This window comes from Phalacrocorax aristotelis, chromosome 2 (assembly GCF_949628215.1).
Source record: "Phalacrocorax aristotelis chromosome 2, bGulAri2.1, whole genome shotgun sequence".
Taxonomy (NCBI): Eukaryota; Metazoa; Chordata; class Aves; order Suliformes; family Phalacrocoracidae; genus Phalacrocorax; species Phalacrocorax aristotelis.
The window spans coordinates 42,635,162-42,656,770 of record NC_134277.1 but is presented as its reverse complement, the minus strand read 5'-3'; the positions used below and the strand labels follow the sequence as shown (position 1 = coordinate 42,656,770).

At 41.0% G+C, this 21,609-nt stretch overlaps 1 protein-coding gene across 9 annotated transcripts in view; it reads left to right on the top strand.

Annotated features, from left to right (window-relative positions):
- THRB (thyroid hormone receptor beta) overlaps window positions 1–21,609 on the top strand; it is a 180,727-nt gene that overhangs the window by 152,981 nt on the left and 6,137 nt on the right. For all 9 annotated transcript variants that reach the window (XM_075083250.1, XM_075083245.1, XM_075083246.1 and 6 more), the window contains 5 exons: window positions 6,209–6,309; window positions 10,368–10,515; window positions 12,309–12,514; window positions 15,687–15,833; window positions 20,359–20,617. In XM_075083250.1, the coding sequence (XP_074939351.1) occupies window positions 6,209–6,309; window positions 10,368–10,515; window positions 12,309–12,514; window positions 15,687–15,833; window positions 20,359–20,617 (861 nt within the window). The remainder of the gene's footprint in view (window positions 1–6,208; window positions 6,310–10,367; window positions 10,516–12,308; window positions 12,515–15,686; window positions 15,834–20,358; window positions 20,618–21,609) is intronic.

The window sequence follows — 21,609 nt, the reverse complement described above, 5'->3', positions numbered from 1 at the left end:
AAGTCATACTTTGCTTTTGCATCAGTAGTAAAACTGATGTTCAGTGAGGCTTAGGTTTCTAAGTAAGTTACTTGCGATACTAAGCTATGGTCTCTAAAAACATTTAAATAATTTTGGGGGAAAGCACTCAATGATCTGACTCTTACAGTAGTGCATTTGGTACCTGTAGTTGGTAGTGGATGCAAATACAGTACCGATCACAGCAGTTTAAGTGACAACACAGTTTGGGCTAAATTGTGTTCAGCACATCTGCGCAAAATGCACTGCTGTTGGTAAGGTTTCTGACTCAGCCCAAAGAACAGGATTAATACATAGAAAAGTCATTGAGGGAAAAAAGACTATAAAAAATGCTCCAAATTCTGTTTTTGCAGAATCTGTTGCCAAATTTTAGTAATTCCATAAATCAAAGAATGTCAACAAAGATCAAAATTGCAGACAAGCAAGCCAGTTACCTAACAAGAAATGTGTGAAACTGTTTAACAACATTCTCAGTGCTTCCAAGTTCGATGGAGAAATAAGCAATTTTTCTCAGTGGGACTAATTTAAAGAAAGTGGGAAACAAGGATCAGTGTATCAGCCCAGCCTTTCAGATCAATATTGATAACAGCACAAACAAGAATGCAGTATGCTTTTTCTCACTCAGCTCTATCCTTTCTTCGATAAACACTCAATTTAAGCTTTTTCTACACAAGTGTATCAAGGATGATATCTGGATGGTTCTGGTAATTTTTTATAATTTGCGAAGTGTTACAATGTGACTGTGGAATTGGTAGAACAGCACTATGAATTTTCTTTTCAGTTCTAATGCAGTTGAGGCTTCTCAAGGTAGTAATTAATTTCATCTTTTTCATTTTCGTACTGCAGTGTCTAGTAAATTAATACGAGCTTACTGGTAAGTCTGGAACTCCTCATTTTAGTGAGTGGTCTCTAGTCATGCAAACCATACCAGATGGGGGAGAGAAAGATTTCAGGGAATATATTTAATGCATGACTACGCCAGTGTACACTGAATATCAAAATACTGAATAAAGGTCTTAAAACGCAAGTGTCCATGTGCAATACCAGAAAATGGCTTTTTCTGCTTCTGCGGTGTAAGCCTATGGTGCATCAGGGACAAGCTAATAAGGAACATCTGGTATACAGACATAATTTGCATTTATGTCACTCATATCCCTGTTTGATAGTCAAACATGGTTTGGGTCCTAGAATTTTTTTTAAGGTGTAGTTTAATCCCTGAGCCAATATTTCATTATTTGTACAGACAGAGACCTGGAGATGTAAAGTCTGTGCAAAGATATTTTAACAAAACTGAAATTGGATCTTTACTTTTCTCAAAACATGCTTTTTTTTTTAATGTGTGCCAGGTACAGAGGAGAAAAACAGTATCATTTTTCAGGGGTGGTTTTCATTTAAATAGCTTTTCTTTGCCTTTTGCCGGGGGGGGGGAGAAGGTGGAGAATAGCCACCGAGTGTCTCGTTTATGTCTCTCCAATCTGTTACACTGTGCAGGGTCACATGTACTGCTTTAAGGTATCATTCCTGTAAGTGGTAATTTTGGAGTGTCAGCATACAGTATTAATGAAACAGAGAACCTCGGATGACTGCATAGGTTAGCAGATACTGTTCTGTCCTTACAGCTGCCAGGGCAAACTCATTGTGCATTTTCCTATCAGAGGGACTTGCTTATTGCTGTACCTCTACAAAGCCACAGTTACAATTTAAAAGATATTGTAAATCACCATCAAGGTTGGTTATAATGGATTATACAACATATTCTTCTAGATGGGGGCAACTGGTCCTGCTGAGTACTTAGCCTTGTCAAGCCAGTAAGATTAGGCAGACTGGCAGGTGGGAGTCTGGGGAGCAAAGGAGTTACTTTAGGCTGCAAGGGAATCACCAGACATGGCAGGTCAAGGTCATTGCTTGGTCTTCTACACTCAAAGCAAAGATCCAAGGTGGGCACTGGGATAAACAATGTCAAGTCATACTTGACAGATAGTTAACTTTGAGGATAATATGGGATTGCACCAAATGATAGTCCATGAGGATGCTAGAATACAGCAGACAGAGGCTTGAAAGACCAAGAATGATATTGGTTGTTATTGTGCAGTTCAGTGAGACTGGCGTTGCTTTTGAACAGTTTCTCTTATCTATTAACTTACTAGGTTTTGATCAAGAAATAAATTATTAAATATGAACAGCGTAAGTAGGAACCTACCCAATGTTCCCATGAGATTTGTCATCAGATATTCTTCTTTCATAAGAGAGCACCTGGGTTACTCTGTCCAGACAGCATCTTCTTCTTCCACATAGGACTTTTTATTTCTGGTTCAGAGTTATTAAACACATAAGATGCCACAGTACTTGCTGATATGAGAGATAAGTCCCTATTAGCCTGTCTCTCCCCTTTTTTCCCCAAGTGCCACAAGGAGTGTGAGAAGTCTGTTGCTCTGCTTCCTCCTGAAACCATCCAATGTACAACTCTGCTGACATCCACAGCTTCCCCAAGAATCTCCATTGCACTATTCATAGCTTCCATTCTGGTACCAAGTTTAGAAAAACAACAATTTCCTCCTGCTGATACTGTTTCTAACCCTGAGTAGCAGCAAAAATGCACTGAGGATGCTTACCTGCACATCTTACAAATGAAATTGCATTAAATTTATACAGAGGTCAGACTGGATATTTGCAACTACTAGAAATTATTTACAGTAGATATTACGGTTTGTAAGAACTGAATGTAAGTCCCCTTATTCCTCTTGGCATGGTGTCTGTTTGTCTGAATTACACCTTTTTAAAATACCGCTGAAGGTCCAATTTTCCTACTTTCTAGCAGTTTCAAACCCCATTAGCTTTGGAAGGAGGGTTAAAAAACACAAAAGCACAGATATGACTCTCAGATTTGTAATAGAAAAAAATATGTTTATTGCACAATTTTATTGCCAGTGATTTCTTGATATAAGATTTTTCTATGTTGCCTGTTGAATCAATAGAGAAGTTCAAAGTGTGTCCTTACCTTGTGACATGAGCACAATCCTCCAAAAGTGATGAACATAATATCTAACATTTAGGTGGCTTAAATAGCTGGCACTTAACACTTCTGATGCAGCAAAATTGAGAATGTGGTGGCATGTAAGGGTGCCAGTTTTAATTTGTGACTAGGAGTGCCTGTAGGAGATTTGTCTTTTCTGCCAGATTGGAAACTGTTTCCTGGGTTGCATAAAGTCATGAAACTCCAAGAAGGGGATGGGCACCAGTAGTCACATGCACAAGCATATATGTAAGGAAGCAGTTTAGACAAGTGGTCTCCTGCTCCTCCAACAGAACAAAGGTGCCATTACATGAGCGGTGCTAACCAGATTATATGCTTAATGAAGTATCCAGGCGTTTAATTCAGAAGTAATTCTTGAGGAAGCGAACCAGGAATACTGAATTTTAGAGGACATAGTCTATGCTATGCTAGGTCTACATTTCATGAGTAGCAGTAACCAGCAGTAACAAGAAGCCATTAATCTTGATGAGAAATTTAGTGGAAAATTCTGCATCCCTTGGCTGACTTTTCTGCCTCCTGTATCAGCTCTGTGTTGTGTATGTGTTGCATGTGCAGAGGCAGGTGTGAGCAAAAGGGGGGCAGGATGGAGATAATAGCTTCTGCTAATCCCCTACTGGCATACATAATGTCCATTACGAGTCAATGATGTAAATTAGAGTGGAAACCCTGCTGTCTCTCCTCCCTCAAGGTCACAGAACCAGCTCCACATGTCCACCAGTCTTTATCCAAGCACTTGTTCTTCATGGAGAAATGTAACCTGAATGTAAATCTGATCTTTTGCCATACTATATACTGCTATGAAACATCAATAAGATCTAATCTTGTTCCCCCACTCCCCTTCCAGGTGCCAGTAGGAGTATTGGCACTGGGCATGGCTTCAGAATGCTTCTGCTTCCCAGCATTACATAAGAAGGATACATGTTCCTCTGTAATTTGAGGTTATCATCATCATGCTCAATCTAGACATATAAAGTAGTCCGTACAAATACTTTCTGCCTTCTTACTTCTTTACTTTCTCCTAATCCACTCACCAGCCCCCAGAAAGTTCAAGTATGCAAAGGTCAGTTAATTTCAAGTATTTTCTCTCTGATTTGGGCGTTTCTTTCTGAAGAACGTCTGGCAAGTGTAGCCCTAGGATGGCTCTTTCATTTAAGCTATTACTGAGCTGTCACTCTAGCATGTTAGTCACAGGAAGATGACAGCCACCCTGCTTGCAGTATCCTCCAGCAGCCTTCTGCTGCCCTGAGTCTTGTTGCTGGTTGCCCTCTGTGTGACTGGTGTGCCGAGTCCCTGGGCTGTACAGAGCCATACTGGTGTGAGGGCTGCATGAAGACAGCAAGCTTGAAGTCTAGTCTAATGTGTGGTGCTACAGATGGGTCCAGCAAGCCAGTGGTAAGGTAGTATGTTATAGGCAGCCACATCCAAAGGACTCTCCCTCATCGCATTCAGCCAGTTGGCAGATGGTGCAAACCTGGGGGGAGTGGCTGGTGCACCAGATGGGTGTGCTGCCATTCAGAGTGACCTAGGCAGGCTGGAGAAATAGGATGAGAGGAATCCCTTGAAGTTCATCAAATGGAAATGCCAAATCATGCACTGAGGGAGGAATAATGAATGCAGCAGTACAGGCTGGCTGCTGACCGGCTGGAAAGCGCTTTGCATTAAAGCCATTTGTACTTAGAGGTTGCTGGTGGGCAGCAAGTTGAATGTAAGCCAGTAGTGTGTCCTTGAGGCAAGGAAGGTCAGCAACATCCTGGTCTGCGTTAGGAAGATCATCACTAGCAGGATGAGGGAGGTGATCCTTCCTCTCTTCTCAGCTCTGATAAAACACATCTACAGTGTCAGGTCCAGTTCTGGGCTCCCCAGTACAAGAAAGACATGGACATACTGGAACGAGGCCAGCAAAGGGCCACAAAGATGATGAAGGCAAGAGGCAATGGGCACAAACTGAAACACAGGGAATAAAATAATCTTTTCTTTTCACTATGAGGGTGACCGAGCACTGTCACAGGTTGCCCAGCAAAGTTGTGGAGTCTCCATCCTTTGAGATACTCAGAAGCTGTCTGGACACAGGCCTGGGCAGCTGGCTGTAGGTGGCCCTGCTTGAGCAGGGGGGTTGGACTAGGTGACCTCCAGAGGTGCCTTCCAAGCTCAGCCTTTCTGGAATTCTGTGAAATATTTACTACACTTCAATAATCTTATGAGGTTACACAAACAGCCACACTTTCCTCTCCCCCCAAAATGAATCTGAGATCTCTGTGTTACCTCTTTACAGAGAGATTTTTCAGAAGGAAAAGTTATGTACCATAACTCAATTATGAGTCATGAGTTATGAGTTTGGAACCTTGTTCCAAAGTTCTCTTTAGTTTAGAATTGCTTTTTGGTTGCCATCAGAATTGTTTTGTTTTTTTGCTGAAATTGAAAATATGTTTATGTTATCAAAACAAATGTCATTGTGGGAAAAGAACCAAGCATTGCCAACATTTCTCATAGCAGTAATATTTGATTTCACTTGTTGGATGTCTGGTAAACCACTTCAGAAGAGAAAATGTCAGTCTAACACAGGCACATACACACACATATATTTGAATGCCCACATGTATTGCCTTAAATTCAGGCAGAACACACCGAGGTAAGGTATGACCAATACAGCTTGGGCTATCTGTTGCTGGTACTTCTCTAACTATACCTGTGGAGCTGTTTTGAAACAAACGATCTCTCATTAAATATTTCTTACAGCCAGGTCCCCGAGTCACCCTGCAACCTGGGATCTCATCTTCAGTATACAAGTATATGGGGTTTTTTGTGAAACAGAATAGAGGAATATACTGTATATCTCACAGTTATCTTTTTATTCACATCAAAGCCTTTGAGGTAAAAATAAGTATATTTATTTTTCTGAGGTAGTATTTCACTCAGGAGAGAGAAATCATGTTCCATCTTCTCCCTCTTGACCAGTAGATGCTGAAACAGTGTGAAAAGTAGAAGGTATTATAGACTATGTTGAAGTAAGTCTGTAACACTGTTAGTATGAGCTTTTTATTCAGGAAATTCAACGAGTTCAGATAGACAAGTGGATTTTAATATAATATTTTTATATCAAATGTATTATATCATTTTATATCGAGTTTACATGCCATGTCCTCTTTTTCTTTACAGGGTATATACCCAGCTACTTAGACAAGGATGAGCTATGTGTAGTATGTGGGGACAAAGCCACCGGATATCATTATCGCTGCATCACTTGCGAAGGTTGCAAGGTAAATGGCACAGTGGGAAAGTGGGAATCAGAAATAGCTCTCCAGCTCCTCCATTATACAGACTTCCTGAACTGCACTGTCAAATAAAACAAAGACAGATTAGAAGCGAATAAGAACATCCTGTACTGATGATAAGCCATATCTGGCTATGCCGCTGCTCTTCATATGCATAAGGAATAGGGTTGATTTTCACAGTGTTTGCTTCTAAAAGAAAACAAGAAATTTAGATTTTTGTTGTTGCTGTTTAACTGTTAGCTTTTACATTTCCATTTTTTAATGTTTCCTTGACTGTGTTCTCAGCCAGTGTACATCAGCATACTCCCAGCAACTCCAGTGAAGCTGTTTATGCAATAGCTGAGATTCCGCCTATGGCCATGAAGACTCTGTAGTGATTAACAGTCTTCCAGTGCCTCTCATCGTCACTGTGAAGAAGCAAAAATCAAAATCCCTTCCACATGCTCATGCAACAGTAACATTCATCACTTTGGGAAGCATTGGCACCCAGTTAAAACAGTTTCAAAAAATTTTTTGCTTCTTTAACTTAAGCATATTCAAATGTGATTTCAGCCCTAAATTGCATCTCCAAAGCTACACGAAAAATTAAAGAAGAGATTGCTTTGGGCAAGAAAATGAAAAAAAAAATTGAGTAACACAGTCAGGCACATCTTACATGATTTCACTGCCATAAATTTGCCTGAATAGCTTGAGATCCTGTAAGAAAGCTATTCTTTCCTGCAGAAAATAAAAAATTATTATGTTTTTCTAAACAAATGGGACCACACATGTCATAGACTAGTGTCATGGGACTAAGCCACAGAAGTCGTGTTCTGTTCATCCCCAAAGTGTGGAATATTTGGATTTGAGATTTTGGGTTTGGATTGACTTTAGAGCTCCACATTACAGTAACTCTTGTGTTGAAGTAGTTCCTTCAGTTGTACAGCTTTGCCCTAAGTTACATTTATGAAATGCACAAAGACCTGAATACCCTATGCATAGCAGGTTTGTGGTAGTATTCATAAAATGGGTTTATACACATACATACATAACATATTTGAAAAAATATTTATATCTGGAAAAAACTGAACAAGTGATTCTTACACATTTGCATCCCATATACCAGATGATAACAATACATAAATTGTACGAATATGACTTAATTCAGATATAATGAGAAGTAAGCGACACTGTGGCATTATGAAATATCTCTTGCTTCCAGCTGAACAGCTATATCTCTTGCCAGCTTTCCTACTAAGGTTTTTGTTGCTCCAACTGAAGTATTTCTTTTTATGCCTACCAGCTACTTTAAAGATGCAGCATACAAAATCTACTTTTATCTTCAGATACAGTTCTTCTGTCTGATGTACAACATAAAATAATGCTGATGTGCACAACAAACTGAGCCAACAATTTGCAAAAAGTAATTAATTTTCTTTCTCCTACTTAATAGTTGGCTTACAAACAGACCATTTTGTTTAGTTTTGTTTTGATTTGTTGTTCTTCTTGCAAACGTATTCATTTTTCAAGATAGGGGGCTTTGTGTGGACAATTTCAACCCATGCTTTGGAGGATCTGCACACGCACTTGAAGTTGTATGATTTATCAGCAAAGTTATATGTAATAATTTCTCAATTAATTTGACATTTACTAGCTGCTTCCACTCAAAATCACTTTAATTTTGTAACAATATTAATCAGGGCTGACAGCCAAAAATTTGCTTTGGCAAGTGCTTTCATGAACAAAGCATCCTCACACATGATTTCTGGAGAGTAAATTGTAAGGAATTTAAACACAAATAAACCAACAGTGAGTTGGTTTCTGACATCACTGAAATGTCTCTCTTGGACTGTACCCATTGCATCTATTGCTATATAGGTACACAGTAAAGCCATTTAGGAAGAGCAGTTGCCTTACAATAAAATGTGCTTTCTTTTACTGATTAAAATAACACTTCCATGATAAAGTGTTTGGACAAATATACAGAGCAGCTTCCTTATCACATTGTATCTAGAGGTGGTCAAAGAGGTTTTTTGCAAAAAGTTTCTGAGAAATGCAAAGTAATGGGAAGATGAAATGTGCTGGTCCCAACACAGGTGGCAAAAAGCCTTGCCATTGTAAAGCTAGAGCTGCGTTAAGTCCCATGCTAGGTTTGGAAAACAGAAGTTCAGCACCACTTCCAGAGATTCATCAGAGACTTTTCCATCCCTTGCTGTAACTAGAGATTACCCAGTGTCCCTGGTTGTCCAGAGCCATCTTTGATCTTCAGGGAGGAGAGCAACAGGTCCTGTCTCTAGGAATTTTTCACAGGGTTGAGAGTGGATACAAATCCAGTTGTTGGGTAGATGAGAGTTTGAGACCAGATCCAAACCCCACATAAGGACATCTTGTCTGTAATTTCCTGGAATTTGACTCAAGCCAACAGGTCCCAGTCTTGCAAAGGCTCACACACATGCTTTATGCTACTCAGTTTAATTGAGATTTCAGGTGTTATTAAGGAAGAAAGAGTTGTACTCTTAGCTTGAGCTCGATCTTGTAAGAGAAAACTCTAATGAGGACAAGGCTCTTTATTGTCTTCACTGTGTTAGGAGCTCAAGGTGAAATACAGACTTATCCATACATCTTAATTCAACTTTCTGTGTTAGAAGAAATTACACACTGCTGTAAGATTTTACCAGCTGTTATTTAACATGATTAAAAACAAACCTTTTGCCTACTGAAGAGACTATTCATTAGGTAAAATCCCAGCTGAAGAGACTGTTCATTAGGTAAAATCTCAGTTGAATTTTGCTGTTGTATTCACTGAAACCAAAGCCATTCTCAGTGGCCTCAGTCAAACAGGACCAGGGTCCCAACATGTTCTCTATGTCAAGGTGGTCCCAAGCTGCATTGCTGAATGCACACAGTCTCAAACAATGGTGAAACTTGAAATTAGTGAAGTCTAAATTTCTTGCTTTACAGCCTATCTTGTCCATATATTGTAGTCTTGGGAAGTTTATTCTGCTCTTGCAGGAACATGAAAAAAGTCATGGGGAAATCAGTACCAGGATTAGGTCTATAATGTTGAGAGTTAAGTTGTATCTGATTTCTTTATGTAAGGCCAGGGTCTGTGGGATGTATAAATCAATCAATTCAGTGGAGATACATTAGTTCTTATGAGCTTAGGGTCTGATCTCATATCCATGTTGCAAATGGCAATGTAGATCTATATTATGATAGAGAGAGAGAGAGAGAGAGAGAGAGAGAGAGAATGGATTTATAGAGATTTTTATTGGTGATGTTTGTTTTGAATACAGAGGTCTGTGGTAAATACAAATGAAATCCTCAGAAAATTATCTTCTCAGATAATGTGGATCCATTATTTAGAACCAAACTCAGAGACTGTATATCACAGAATCACAGAATGGTAGGGGTTGGAAGGGACCCCTGGAGATCATCTTGTCCAACCCCCGTGCTTAAGCAGGCACACCTAGAGCAGGGGGCACAGGAATGCATCCAGGTGGGTTTTGAATGTCTCCAGGGAAGGAGACTCCACAGCCTGTTCCACTGCTCTGCCACCCTCACAGTAAAGAAGTTTTTTCTCATATTGAGGTGGAACTTCCTATGTTCCAATTTATGGCCATTGCCCTTTGTCCTGTTGTTGGGCACTATTGAAAAGAGCCTAGAATACATATACCTCTTCATATCCCTCAAAATTATTATGTAATTTAGAAAGGGGCTCAAAATAAACTCTGTAGTTCAAATATGAAAAATTTAACACAGAGAAACGTAAGACTTCAAGAAGACATGTAGGCAGTATTTGTCCCTCAAGACAGCATTACTTATGCCCTTACTTACCTAAGATGTCTATATATTTTTAATTTTCAGGGAGGAAATGGTTCATGAAACTCAGAAAAGAAATGCCATACACTACAGAACTAGTTTGTCCTTTTCCTGAGAGTTTCATGGAATGAAATATATTCTCTTGCATACTTAGGTACATTCCTACTAAACCAAAGTGGCTCCCAATTTGAAAAAATTGCACGTTGCTAATGCTTGCCAATGTGTTTATGTATTGCACTTAGGGTTTTTTTAGAAGAACCATTCAGAAAAACCTCCATCCAACCTATTCCTGTAAATATGAAGGAAAATGTGTGATAGACAAAGTAACAAGAAATCAGTGCCAGGAATGTCGCTTCAAAAAGTGTATCTTTGTTGGCATGGCAACAGATTGTAAGTATATTTTTCTGTTTTTCTTTCTTTTCTCTTTTTCTTTTTTTTTTTTTTTTTAGTATGTGTGTTTGCTTAAAGTATGTTGATTGGTGAAGAATGTTAAAGTAGAGCAGAACTGCCAGCACTTTTTTGTTTTTAATAACTCGTACTGGGGAATTGTGCTCATTGCATGAAACCACTTTCAGAGGACTGTAATTTTTTGCTTATCCTTCATCAAACTGCACCTTCTCCTGGCCTTACCAGGCTGAGTAACAGTAGGAATGTTCAGTCTTCAGAGGAGAGAAGGGAGAAATGCATCTGGATGGACACTTTGAAAAAAAACTGTCTTGTTTAGAAAATTCTGGAGGATGTGAAATTGAATGTCGTTGTATGAGTCATCCTGCAGTTGTTTGTTTTATTTTTAGCCCTGAAGAAGTTATCTACTGCAAAGAGTTCCACTCTCATTCTAAAGAACTAGAACATATGGCTGTAAGATTAACCCTTAGGGGTCGTCTTTTTCTGCCATTGCACAGGGATTTACACCAATAGCTTCAATTAGTGCAAATGGGAGGAAGTTGTGTAAATCCCCCTGTGCATTAATGTTAATGGTTGTTGCCAGTATAATCCTCTGCAGAAGAACTGACAGGAAAACAGGCCCAGTAAATGACAGAAAAATAGTCTAACTTAGTATTTTTCATTGGTAATGCAGCATCTTCTGTCTAGAGGGAAATAGAAGAAATGACACAATTTCATTTTAGCGAAGTAGACCTTCAGGAGGGAGGGGCTGGATTACCCTGGGTCACCAGTTCGCATCCAGCACAGTCGGACGCAGGAGGCAGTGGCGAGCATCAGCCAGGTAGCGGCTGTACAAAGTGAGAAGTTTCTCCAAGTCCGGTTCTAGCCTGCACCTGCCAATGCCACAAAGCTGGTACGGCCTTTGTGGGCTGCACCTACGTACGTGCCAAAGGAGCTGTCAATGTGCACAGCAGACAAGCCAGCTATCCCCCAACTCAAGAAGGGTTTCTCCCACCTTAGAGTTAACATGTGTGAACAGAAGCGTGTAGGCAAGGCTTCCTAGCTACCTGCCACCAGTTGTGGGTCAGAAAGGTCCTCCTCCACTAAAGCGAGCCAGTCTCTTTTAAATGGCCTATTCATGTTTGTATAGAAAATGGGATAAAACCTTCTGTGCTGGTCAGAGATGTTCAGCCCTGGGGCCTGTGTGTCTGGCATCACGGGAAGCAGCAGGGCTCTAGGGGAAAGCTGCAGAACGGCACCATTTGTAAGGCTTACGGAAAGAGCCAAAGGCAAATTGTTTCTGATTGTGTTGAGCAACATGTAGTTGAGCCTCCCGTGAATGAGTACTCCCACTTTCTTAAATCCACGTTAGCTTCTGCTGGCTTACAAGAACACATTCTACACAATTCAGAGCAGTGAGCATGCTGATACTACTTCAAAGAAAAAAGTGCATCTTTCCCAACATGGATTACTCCAAGTCTATTATAGGAGCACTTTGTCTGAGTCCTCACAAAGCTTTTACGTATTAGTTTTATTGGTGGAATGAGCCACTGAAGGCAACGGTAGTATACACCACGTTACCAGAAGGGTAAGTCATTCTTTGCAGTCCAGGCTTCTGAGAAAATGAAGTTTGAAAGAGAAATAAGAGAACTATGTCAACTGTGGGTCTCACCAAAGTAATTCTTTATTGATTAGTTAAGGTGTTTGTAATTAATTAGTACCTCAGGCATAGAAAAGATCAAAGTTCAGTCAACCTTAAAGAGCTTCCTGCCATTTCTGTATGCTTTTTCCCCTGCTAGTGGTGTTGGATGACAGTAAGCGGTTGGCAAAAAGGAAGCTGATAGAAGAAAATCGAGAGAAGAGACGTCGGGAAGAGCTGCAGAAAACAATTGGGCACAAACCAGAGCCAACGGATGAGGAATGGGAGCTCATCAAAATTGTTACTGAAGCACATGTGGCCACCAATGCACAAGGAAGCCACTGGAAGCAGAAAAGGAAATTTCTGGTAAGGACTGTAGACTTATACACTGCTCTTGGAGTCAGGTTCCTTCCTTTCTTCTGAATACCCTTCCCAACACTGCAACCCCACAGAAGATCTATCTGTCAGTGTATTGACATGTATGAAAAATGGATTATTTTAATAATTACTACTTGCTAATTCTTAGCTGAAGCTCAGTGTTTCATCAGACCATGTATTTCAAATGATAAACAGCATGTTGCCGAGTTAAGACTTACTCAGCTGGATACTTCTAATGTACTATGATTAGAAAAAGGAGAAAAATTTTTCACTCCTGATTAACAGCAGTAGCAGTCTATAATGCATACAGTATCTTTTTCTATATATTGTATCTAGGGATAGTTGTCCTTATTAGGGACTAGCATACAACATATTGTAAGTATTAAAAACAAGACGTTTTAAGTAAAGCTGATATTTTTTATTATTAACTTGTGCTTCTTGCTTCCTTGTTCCAAAGTGAACAGATAAATTAAAATAAATTTGGCAAGAAAAAATAATTTCAGTGAAAGCAGGATGATACGTACACTATAGTATTGAGGTTGCAGACTACAAGATGACTTAAGTTTTCAACCTATAACTAAGGATCAGAAAATAAATTATGATTTGTGATGCTCAGCCTTAGAAAAGGATTTATTTTATTTTAAAAAAATTTCTTTTTAAGGGAAATAAATGCAGAATGCAAAATGCTTATACAGCACAAAAAAGGGATTATAGACTGCGGGTCAGGAATACACAGGGGTCTTTAAACAGTGTGTGTATACCAAATCAGATAGAGAATATTCATTTTTTTGCAAGCCTAGGATCTTGCTGCCTAATTCACCATGGGAATCTTGACCCACTGTTAAACTGCTAAGTGAAATGATATATTCAAACCAGCTGATCCCTTTTATAATGTTTTGTTAATTCCAGTGGCACTGTCTAAAGGTCTACATGAGTGGCTGCATGTTCGTAGTAGCATGCAGTCAGGAAACCACAGCCAGTGATCGCTGGCAAGAAGCAGCAGGGCACTTCCCAGTGGTGCTGCACAGCAAGGCTTGCGGCGCTGGCTTCAGCAGGCCTAGAAGCAGCTGCAGTAGTGCATTTGCTAACTTAGGCAGGGGTGCTGTTCTTTCAGTATCTCCTGGTTCGGGTTAAAGCATGGAGAGCTTAAGGTTTGGGCTGGGGATGAGGGCACAGGCTGAAAGCTTGTAAGGACTGGGCCACGTAAAATGTGGTCGTTGAAGGACTTCAGGATCTGGAGACAGAGCGGAGGGGGAGCGTCCAGCAAAGGGTGCCCAAAAGGCAAGGCATGAGGTGATGCAATGACAGGGCTATTGGGAGAGTGGACGGATGGGGATAGGCAGGGGTGGCAGCTGTAACGGGCAGTTCGGAAACCGGCTGTTACTTCCACAACTGATTCCTAGGCCAGACCAAACTGCTCGTGGAGCAGTCCTTGCTTCAGGGCCTCCTAGTTCTTTCCAGTGCTCATATGCTGAAGCCCAGTGTTTTCAAGGCAAGTGAGGGAAGCTCACTGGCACCTTGCAGTGAGTACAGAAGGAAAAGTCCAGGATGGCCTACCAGCCCCAGGTGAAGGGCTTTGAAAGCCCCTGCCAGAAGCTGTTGAAGAGAAGAGGAGCTGACCGCAGACCCAAGGGCTGTGGGTCAGGCCTTAGGCAGCTGAGGCTGGTTCTTCAACAGCCGGAGCTCCTTTGAGGTGTGGACCTCTTTTCCTATTGAGGTGAGTTAGGTGGCAATGGCTTTCCAGTCGCATGCCCTTCTGGAGTGTGTTAGCTTTAGCTAGCAATCCTGACTTCTTTTGCCTTTTCCAAGAAAATGCTGTGTTCTTTCTTTTTCTCCCTAACAATGTTATGCATGGTTTAAAGCATTTGGTCTTCATGCTTGGAAGTGATGAAGGTTGTTTATCATGAGCACACAGACAATGTGGTTTAGTTTCCCAAGATTCAGGGAGGGAGGGAGCGTAGAACTAGAATTATTTGAGTTTTTTAGTAGGAACCATCAGATAATTGAGCCCAGTCCTCTTCATTGTTCTTTTACAATTGGTGCTTGCTTTATTAACGCAATGCTGAGTTTTTTCTTGAAAGAAGTTAGGTTTGGATTCAGATTGGTGACAGAGCTGTGGAAGTATCTTTTATGATGTGTTGCTTTAAAAAACTGCTGAGCACAAGTTTTTATTATAGACAGCACTTTTGGCACCTTCCCTGTTTAAGTGCCCTTATATAAATGTCATTAAGTCCATCAGTCTTAAAGGCCTTCTTCTCTGGGTTTTATCTAGTTTTTAACTCTCAAATGGGAACAAAATGGAACCTCTGCATGGTGGTTGGCAGGTCTTTTACCTGTTTTTAAAGTACATGGTAACATTGTCGAGCTGTCATAAAATCAGGTGAACAAGTTGAAGTACAGTTGGAATAAAAAAACCACTCATTGCAGATACTGCTTGAAACTATTTCATTGTATATCCCTATTGAAATCCTCAAAATATGGTGTTTTTTCTCTTTTGGAGAGGTCTGGGGCTGAAGTCATGCAGAAGGTGATTTTCAACCAGAATTTTACCAGATCAGTTCAAATTCTAGTCACTTTATCCAGACTAGCTTTGTGTTCACCCATTCTTCATCATCAGTTGTTTTAGCCTAGTTTTGGAAATAGGCCCGGACAGTTGCGTGGAGCTCTGTGATACCAGGCAATCTGTGCTGGAGAGGATTTCAGAACTTCAAGTAGGTGAAAGAGCCCAATTCTGCAAAACTCTCAGCATCTTCTGAGGGGTAACAAGTCATCTCAGCTCCCTGCGCTTTCAGAGAAACTTGAGAGTTCTCAGCACTGTAAGAAACAAGAATGTGCCTTAATTTTTAAGCAAAAAATGCATAAGCTACACCCACAAAATACTCAGATACAGGCACAAGGAAGAAACTGCATGCACACAAAAATGCAGCTGCCCAAACAGGATGGGTAGCAACATGCCAGTCACCCATTTCTCTGTTCAGTCACCTCTTTCACAGATGTCCTACAAATTCATGTTTTGTGGCATAATGGGCATTACTTATAAAGTGAATAGTGATATTTTTTATTTTAACCTATCTTCTGTCTCCAAGCACGACTTTTTAAGAGTATAAAATACTTGATCTAAGATAGATTGTTCCTTTAAATATCTTTGTTTTATCCTTAGCCAGAAGATATTGGGCAGGCACCAATAGTTAATGCCCCAGAAGGTGGGAAAGTGGATTTAGAAGCCTTCAGCCAGTTTACAAAAATTATCACACCAGCGATTACAAGAGTGGTGGATTTTGCCAAAAAGTTGCCTATGTTTTGTGAGGTAAGAAAACTTCCTTGCACCTCTCATTTATATGCCTGTTGTTAAAAACTATTCAACATATTCCTGGCATGGAACTGAAAAATTCACTATGTTTAAAATCAGAAAAATTAAGAGGCTCAAAATACGTGGGACTAGAATAATCTGGATTTTTATGAGTTTTCTTTTTCCTGTGCTTATTGAAATCCTGATTTTGTTCATCTAGAAATCGTGGTTCATTAGGGACTAAAATGTGTCTTTAGAGGTGGCCTTGAACAAAGCGATTGAACAAAAAGAGACTGCCCAGAAGCATCTTTGATATGTGTAATCAGATCTTCCAGCACGCAGTTCCCTCTGCTTTCTGGCTCCTTGGCAGGTATAGTACTGGGGAGTTGGACCTACACAGTAACAAATTCTTCTAATTCAGGAAAGCATCCCTATCCAGGAATGGTACTTGCCTCATTGTATTTCCTAGGCATGCTTTTCCTGAATGGGGAAGATGTGCATAAAAGAGTCTGTAAAAGTAATGGATTGTCATTCCAGGTAGATACTCACATGGATAATATACAGTAAATAGACTCAAATTGGTTGCACATTAGGAGTACAGAGGCCCTAGGCTGACTTCATTTATACCAATGTATCATTTTTATTGAAGGACCAGGTGCAATGGCTGATGATTTTTTTTTCCTAACTTAAAAAATGTTATCAGAACTGCAGCCTGAAATAATATTTTAGTCTTAATAATTGTAATAATTTTAATAATTTAAAATATTGTGAGTCCCTTAGGATCCACAACCATGGGAGTTTTGGTATGGAAATAACCCCAGTCCAGCCATGGAAGGATGCCTGCCTGCTCACCCACGCTGCAGAGCAACACTTGACTCTGCTGGTGAAATGCCAAGTGAATGACATTGAAAATGGGAGTGACCATGGACCATCAGTTCATCAGGCTCCCTAACTTGGGAACAGTGTTTCCTCCTAATAACTAAACATCAGCCAGGAAGAAAGTTTAAGGCAGCCATAGCATTTTACTCTTCTGTGGCTGGCAGCTTTTCTTTAAGGTCAGTCAAGGAGAGCTATTTATGTCCTCTGGCACCTACAGAACAAGAAGAGGTAAATATCAATAGTTGGCATAGTGTAAATAGCTCTCCCTGGCTAACCTCAGCATTGGCTCCATCAGCCAAGAAAGCATGAAATAGTGGCCAAGCATGAAGATTTTAAAGTACAAGGAATGTATCCATAGATCAAGAGGCCCCTGCAGCATTCAGCATGTGAGGGAGTCTGTCTCCTCTAATTCGGCGTTTGTCAGTGGGGAGCTGCAGTGATATACCAAGGTAGTCTTTTCAATTTAGAAAGCTCCTCCAGGCACACGCAGCCTGCAGTGCCCGTCTGATGTCTCCTACCCCTCCTGGCTACCATGGGTCCACTTCTGTCAGAGCCAGGCAGGAAGCATGGACGAAGAAGTCAAGGCGTCATTGGGCATGACCTCTGTAGGTTATGCAGCTTGGCTGGGGCAGGCTTTGTTTACAGCTGAGCCGCTGTATAAACCTGACACCTCTATACAGCAAGGTCTGATGGCAAAGCGAGGGACAACTCCTCATGAACAGAAAGGTATAGGACAGCTCTCCTCCAAGTTGCCATATAGCTCCTGCTGTAGCGTAAAGAAAATGGCAAATGTTTGCTCCTTTTTGAAGGGGCACTTCATTTCAGTTATGGGTTTTAGCCTGTATCTTTTTCTTAGAAGCAACAGTGTGTGGGCTGTGGCTTTGTTTATAAGAAAAAGCTCTCCTTTCTCCCATAGAACCTGCAAAGCATTTAAACATTATCTTGATTCTTAATTTCCACAGAGGCACAGGTTGAGAGTGTAGTAAATCTTTATGAAGGAGGGGCACTGCAAGGAACATCCACGGCCACTTACATATTCTCAGCTACTTTTCTTTCATTCTTTCTTCTTTGGACACATGCACAAGCCAGCAAAGCACTGGGAGTGCCCAGTTTGTGTGCATCCATTGGCACATGCCTCAAAGCAAGAATCTAATCCCAGAGTAATCAAAGCATAGGGAAAACTTCATCTACTTCTCAGCACTTCTGCTGTTGTTTCCATCTTGCATTGCTTAGAAGATGAAGATTGAGGAGCATTTAATCAGCTGGATGTGACTTTAGGTGTCACAGGCATCACTGGTTCCACTCTGGGTGAAGCTCTGTAAATACCGTTCTAGGTAGCACAGCTCAGCTCAGTTCCATGGTGCTGCATTGCATGTGTGCTGGCTGGCAGCATGTCCTGCAGAGGTGAGCACCTCAGGTTCCTGCCTTTTGCTTTTTCTCCCTGCAGAGAGAGAAGGAAGGGACAACATGTGGCAGATAATCAGTCACATTGTTGCCCCCACTCCCGGAAGGTGCTCTGGTAGCAACACTCAAATGATGAGCACAGGTAGCATTGAAACCTCCGTATCTGGGAGCAAAACTGATGTTCAGGCCCCCTGTCTTTGATAATTGCTGCTACTGGCAGACAAAACCTGAGGCTTGGCATCCATGAAACAGGTGTCCCATGTATCCTTCAGAATTAGGAAAGCAGGTGAAGGATGGGCATAGTCAGATCACTGACAAAAAGAAGTTTTAAGAAGGTTCAGTAGGAAGAGAAAATCTCATTGGTTTAATGGCTCACTAATAAAACAACTGAAGCATCATGAAATATCTTCCCTACAGTTTTCTGTTTCTCTTCCACCATTCTTCCTTCTCCTTAGTCCTTTTTTATTCATTTCTCTTTTCTTCTCCCTTTTCCCTTCCTTTCCCTCATGTCCCATTTTTCTCTGCAGTTTCCTAGTTGCTTTCACACATCCTTTTTTTTTTTGCTTTAGTTTTAGTTTTATTTCTTACTCTCTTTCCCTGCTTCGGTCTCAGCAGCCAAACAGTGGCATTGTGCATGTGCATGTGCATGTGCACACGCTGCTGCTGAGCCTGAGTATGATCTGCAGAGAAAGTGATTTTCCCTGAACGGGATGAGTCATTTTTCTTGTATATCAAACACTTTACACCTGAAGTTGGCATTGCTGGAAAAACAGCCGCATGATTCAACTCCTTTTTCTGACTGGGGCTGGCTTTGTGCTTAAAACTCTTCTCTAACAGGCAACTGCTTTCGACTTGTGTTAAGTAACTGTCTGGCGTCCACTCTACATCATTTTACACCAAATCAATATACTTGCTTTGCAAGTACACAGTTACCAAGTAAATCTATAGTTGGTGGGATTTTCTTTCATTTTGAATTACAAATCAGGTAAATATAATAACTTTATATGACTCAGAAATGGATAAACCTTTGCCTCCTTTCAGTGCCAGTAGAAATGACTTGCTTTTTCAAATATGTTACCCTTTCGTGTTCATTTAGTGATAGTCTCAAAATAGTCTTGGTGGTTTTTGATATCATTGAATTAGCTATGAAAACATAAAGACGTGCTTTACAGAACCCACTCTGCCAATGTGTCTGCATCCTGGTGACACTTCATAAGTACAGAACCTACCTCCACCAATTCAGACAGCTTACCTTTTTCATGTGGAAAAGACAAGTCTAGCCATGTGCCCTGAAAATCACGGCTTATGCACCGGCATAAAAGCTAGAGCAATACCATACATTTTCTGTCTGTCCAGCAATAATGGAGGGAGTCTAGGGAGATCAGCCTTACTAGGCTAAATATAGCTTAGTAAGTTCTCTGTTGTTTAAATGGGCAGTGAGAATTAAGAGTATATGCCCCACTGATTAAGGTATCTTCTAGATATACAAATTTATTTCATTCCTTTTATTTAAAAGGCAGCCCACTCTTACAGGCCCTCCCAAATGTCTTTCTTTTCCTCTGGTCAGGTAAGAAATAAGCATGGCTGGAAGTGAGTTTAACTGGGATGGCTGAGGTGTGTACAAGACCCGATTATAGTTTATTCTGTTATGCTAAGTTGTAAGCTGAGGGAGCTCAGGAGTAGAAGAGAGAAGGGTTAACAGCTGAAAACAGTGACCACTGCAGCCATCTCAGTTAGACCCACCCCTGATGGGAGACAAAACCAATAATGTATGTTACCGCCAACCTGGCATCTGACAGGTCTGCTTCACCCTTCACACTTTGTGAAATATTCTGCAAAATAGAAAGCTACGTTCTTAAGGTTTATTGAACTTTAGAATGCTCCCACAAACTGAGTGGTCCCACGGAGAGCAGCACTTCTGCAAGTTGGGTCACTTCACCTCAACATATGAACCAGCTTGGTTTGCTTTGAGTATCTTGCTCAGGACCAGTTGCCTACAGCTGTGTCATCACTAGATTTCCTAAGGGTGTGTGGGGATGTTAACCTGCTGGCAGTTTCTGGAAGCAGGAATGCAAGTTTTGGAGGTTTCTCTGCTGCACTGGAACCAGTCAGTCAGCAGCACGCTGGAAAGTAGCTGCCCTGTGCAAGTTAGTATCCCGGGGTGTGAATGGCAACTTCATGCTCATAGGTTTATTGTAGTTGTAGAACCAACTCAGTTTGAAAAACAGATCTTTTTCTTTACTGTTTATAATTTCTGCAGCTGCCATGTGAAGACCAGATCATCCTTCTGAAAGGCTGCTGTATGGAGATAATGTCCCTCCGAGCAGCAGTTCGCTATGACCCCGAGAGTGAGACTTTAACACTAAATGGGGAGATGGCGGTGACAAGGGGCCAGCTGAAAAATGGGGGTCTTGGCGTAGTGTCTGATGCCATTTTTGACCTGGGCATGTCTCTCTCTTCATTTAACCTGGATGACACCGAGGTTGCCCTTCTTCAGGCTGTTCTACTCATGTCATCAGGTGAGAACAGAAACATATTGGGACCCCAACTGTTTTGAAACTCTTTAGTCTTTGTCACAAACTTCTTGTTTAAAGTAAGTAGGGTATGTTAGATCTTGAAGCGCTGACTGGAGTAATGTGGAAGACGTTCTTCCTCAAAATCCCACTGCAGCTTGGAACTAGTTTGGTGAGCACTAGGAAAAAAAATTCAGGTATTCAGAGAAAAGGACATAAAAGTGGCTTTGGTAAAGCACCGTGCTCAGTTTAGTACTTGGGGAGGAGGCAGGGCTGCTCATCAGAAAGAAATCAGATCTGGTTCTGAGCCAATTTGGTTTGAACAAGAAACTTATAATTTAGCTACCCTTGTCCTTACAATCATTCCCTCTTCCCCTAGCTACGGTCATGCACTGGGTGGGAAGTACAGTTCATACACGTTTCCATCAGTCTCATGCTTAGTTTGACTTGTTTTCTTGTTTTCTTTCTTAATGGCACCACCACTTGCTAATGGGCATTTGAGAGCTGTGCTGTTTCCCCAGACTGGGACCATTTGCAGCTGGTCTCTTGGTGGTGTGACACAGAAGCAACACAGACCATTTCATATGATTTCCAAAGAGTTTCTTCCCTTCTCAGATCAAATATGTTTTCAAATATGCTTCCACTGACTGCCAGCCCAAAGAGGAAATTCCATTCTTGGGCAGTGGCAGATTTGGCAAGGTTTTGTTTTAAGACCACTTTGAAGATTGGGCACTAAATAACAATACACAGACAGTGATTTACAAGCATTAACTGTGTCTGAGACAGGAAGGCTTCCACATTAATCACAACACAGCACTTGACCTTCCCAAGCAAAACATTTTGATTTCTTTTTAGTTCCCTACACAGTGGTACATGAGTTGGGGTTTCAGAAGGCAGTTCAGAGAACCTGCTTTCCCAGAAATGTCTCCTAAGAGTGACTTGTGAAAGGAACTTCTTCAGCGCTCATCTGGGTGCCAGCTGAGAGACAATCGGCCAAA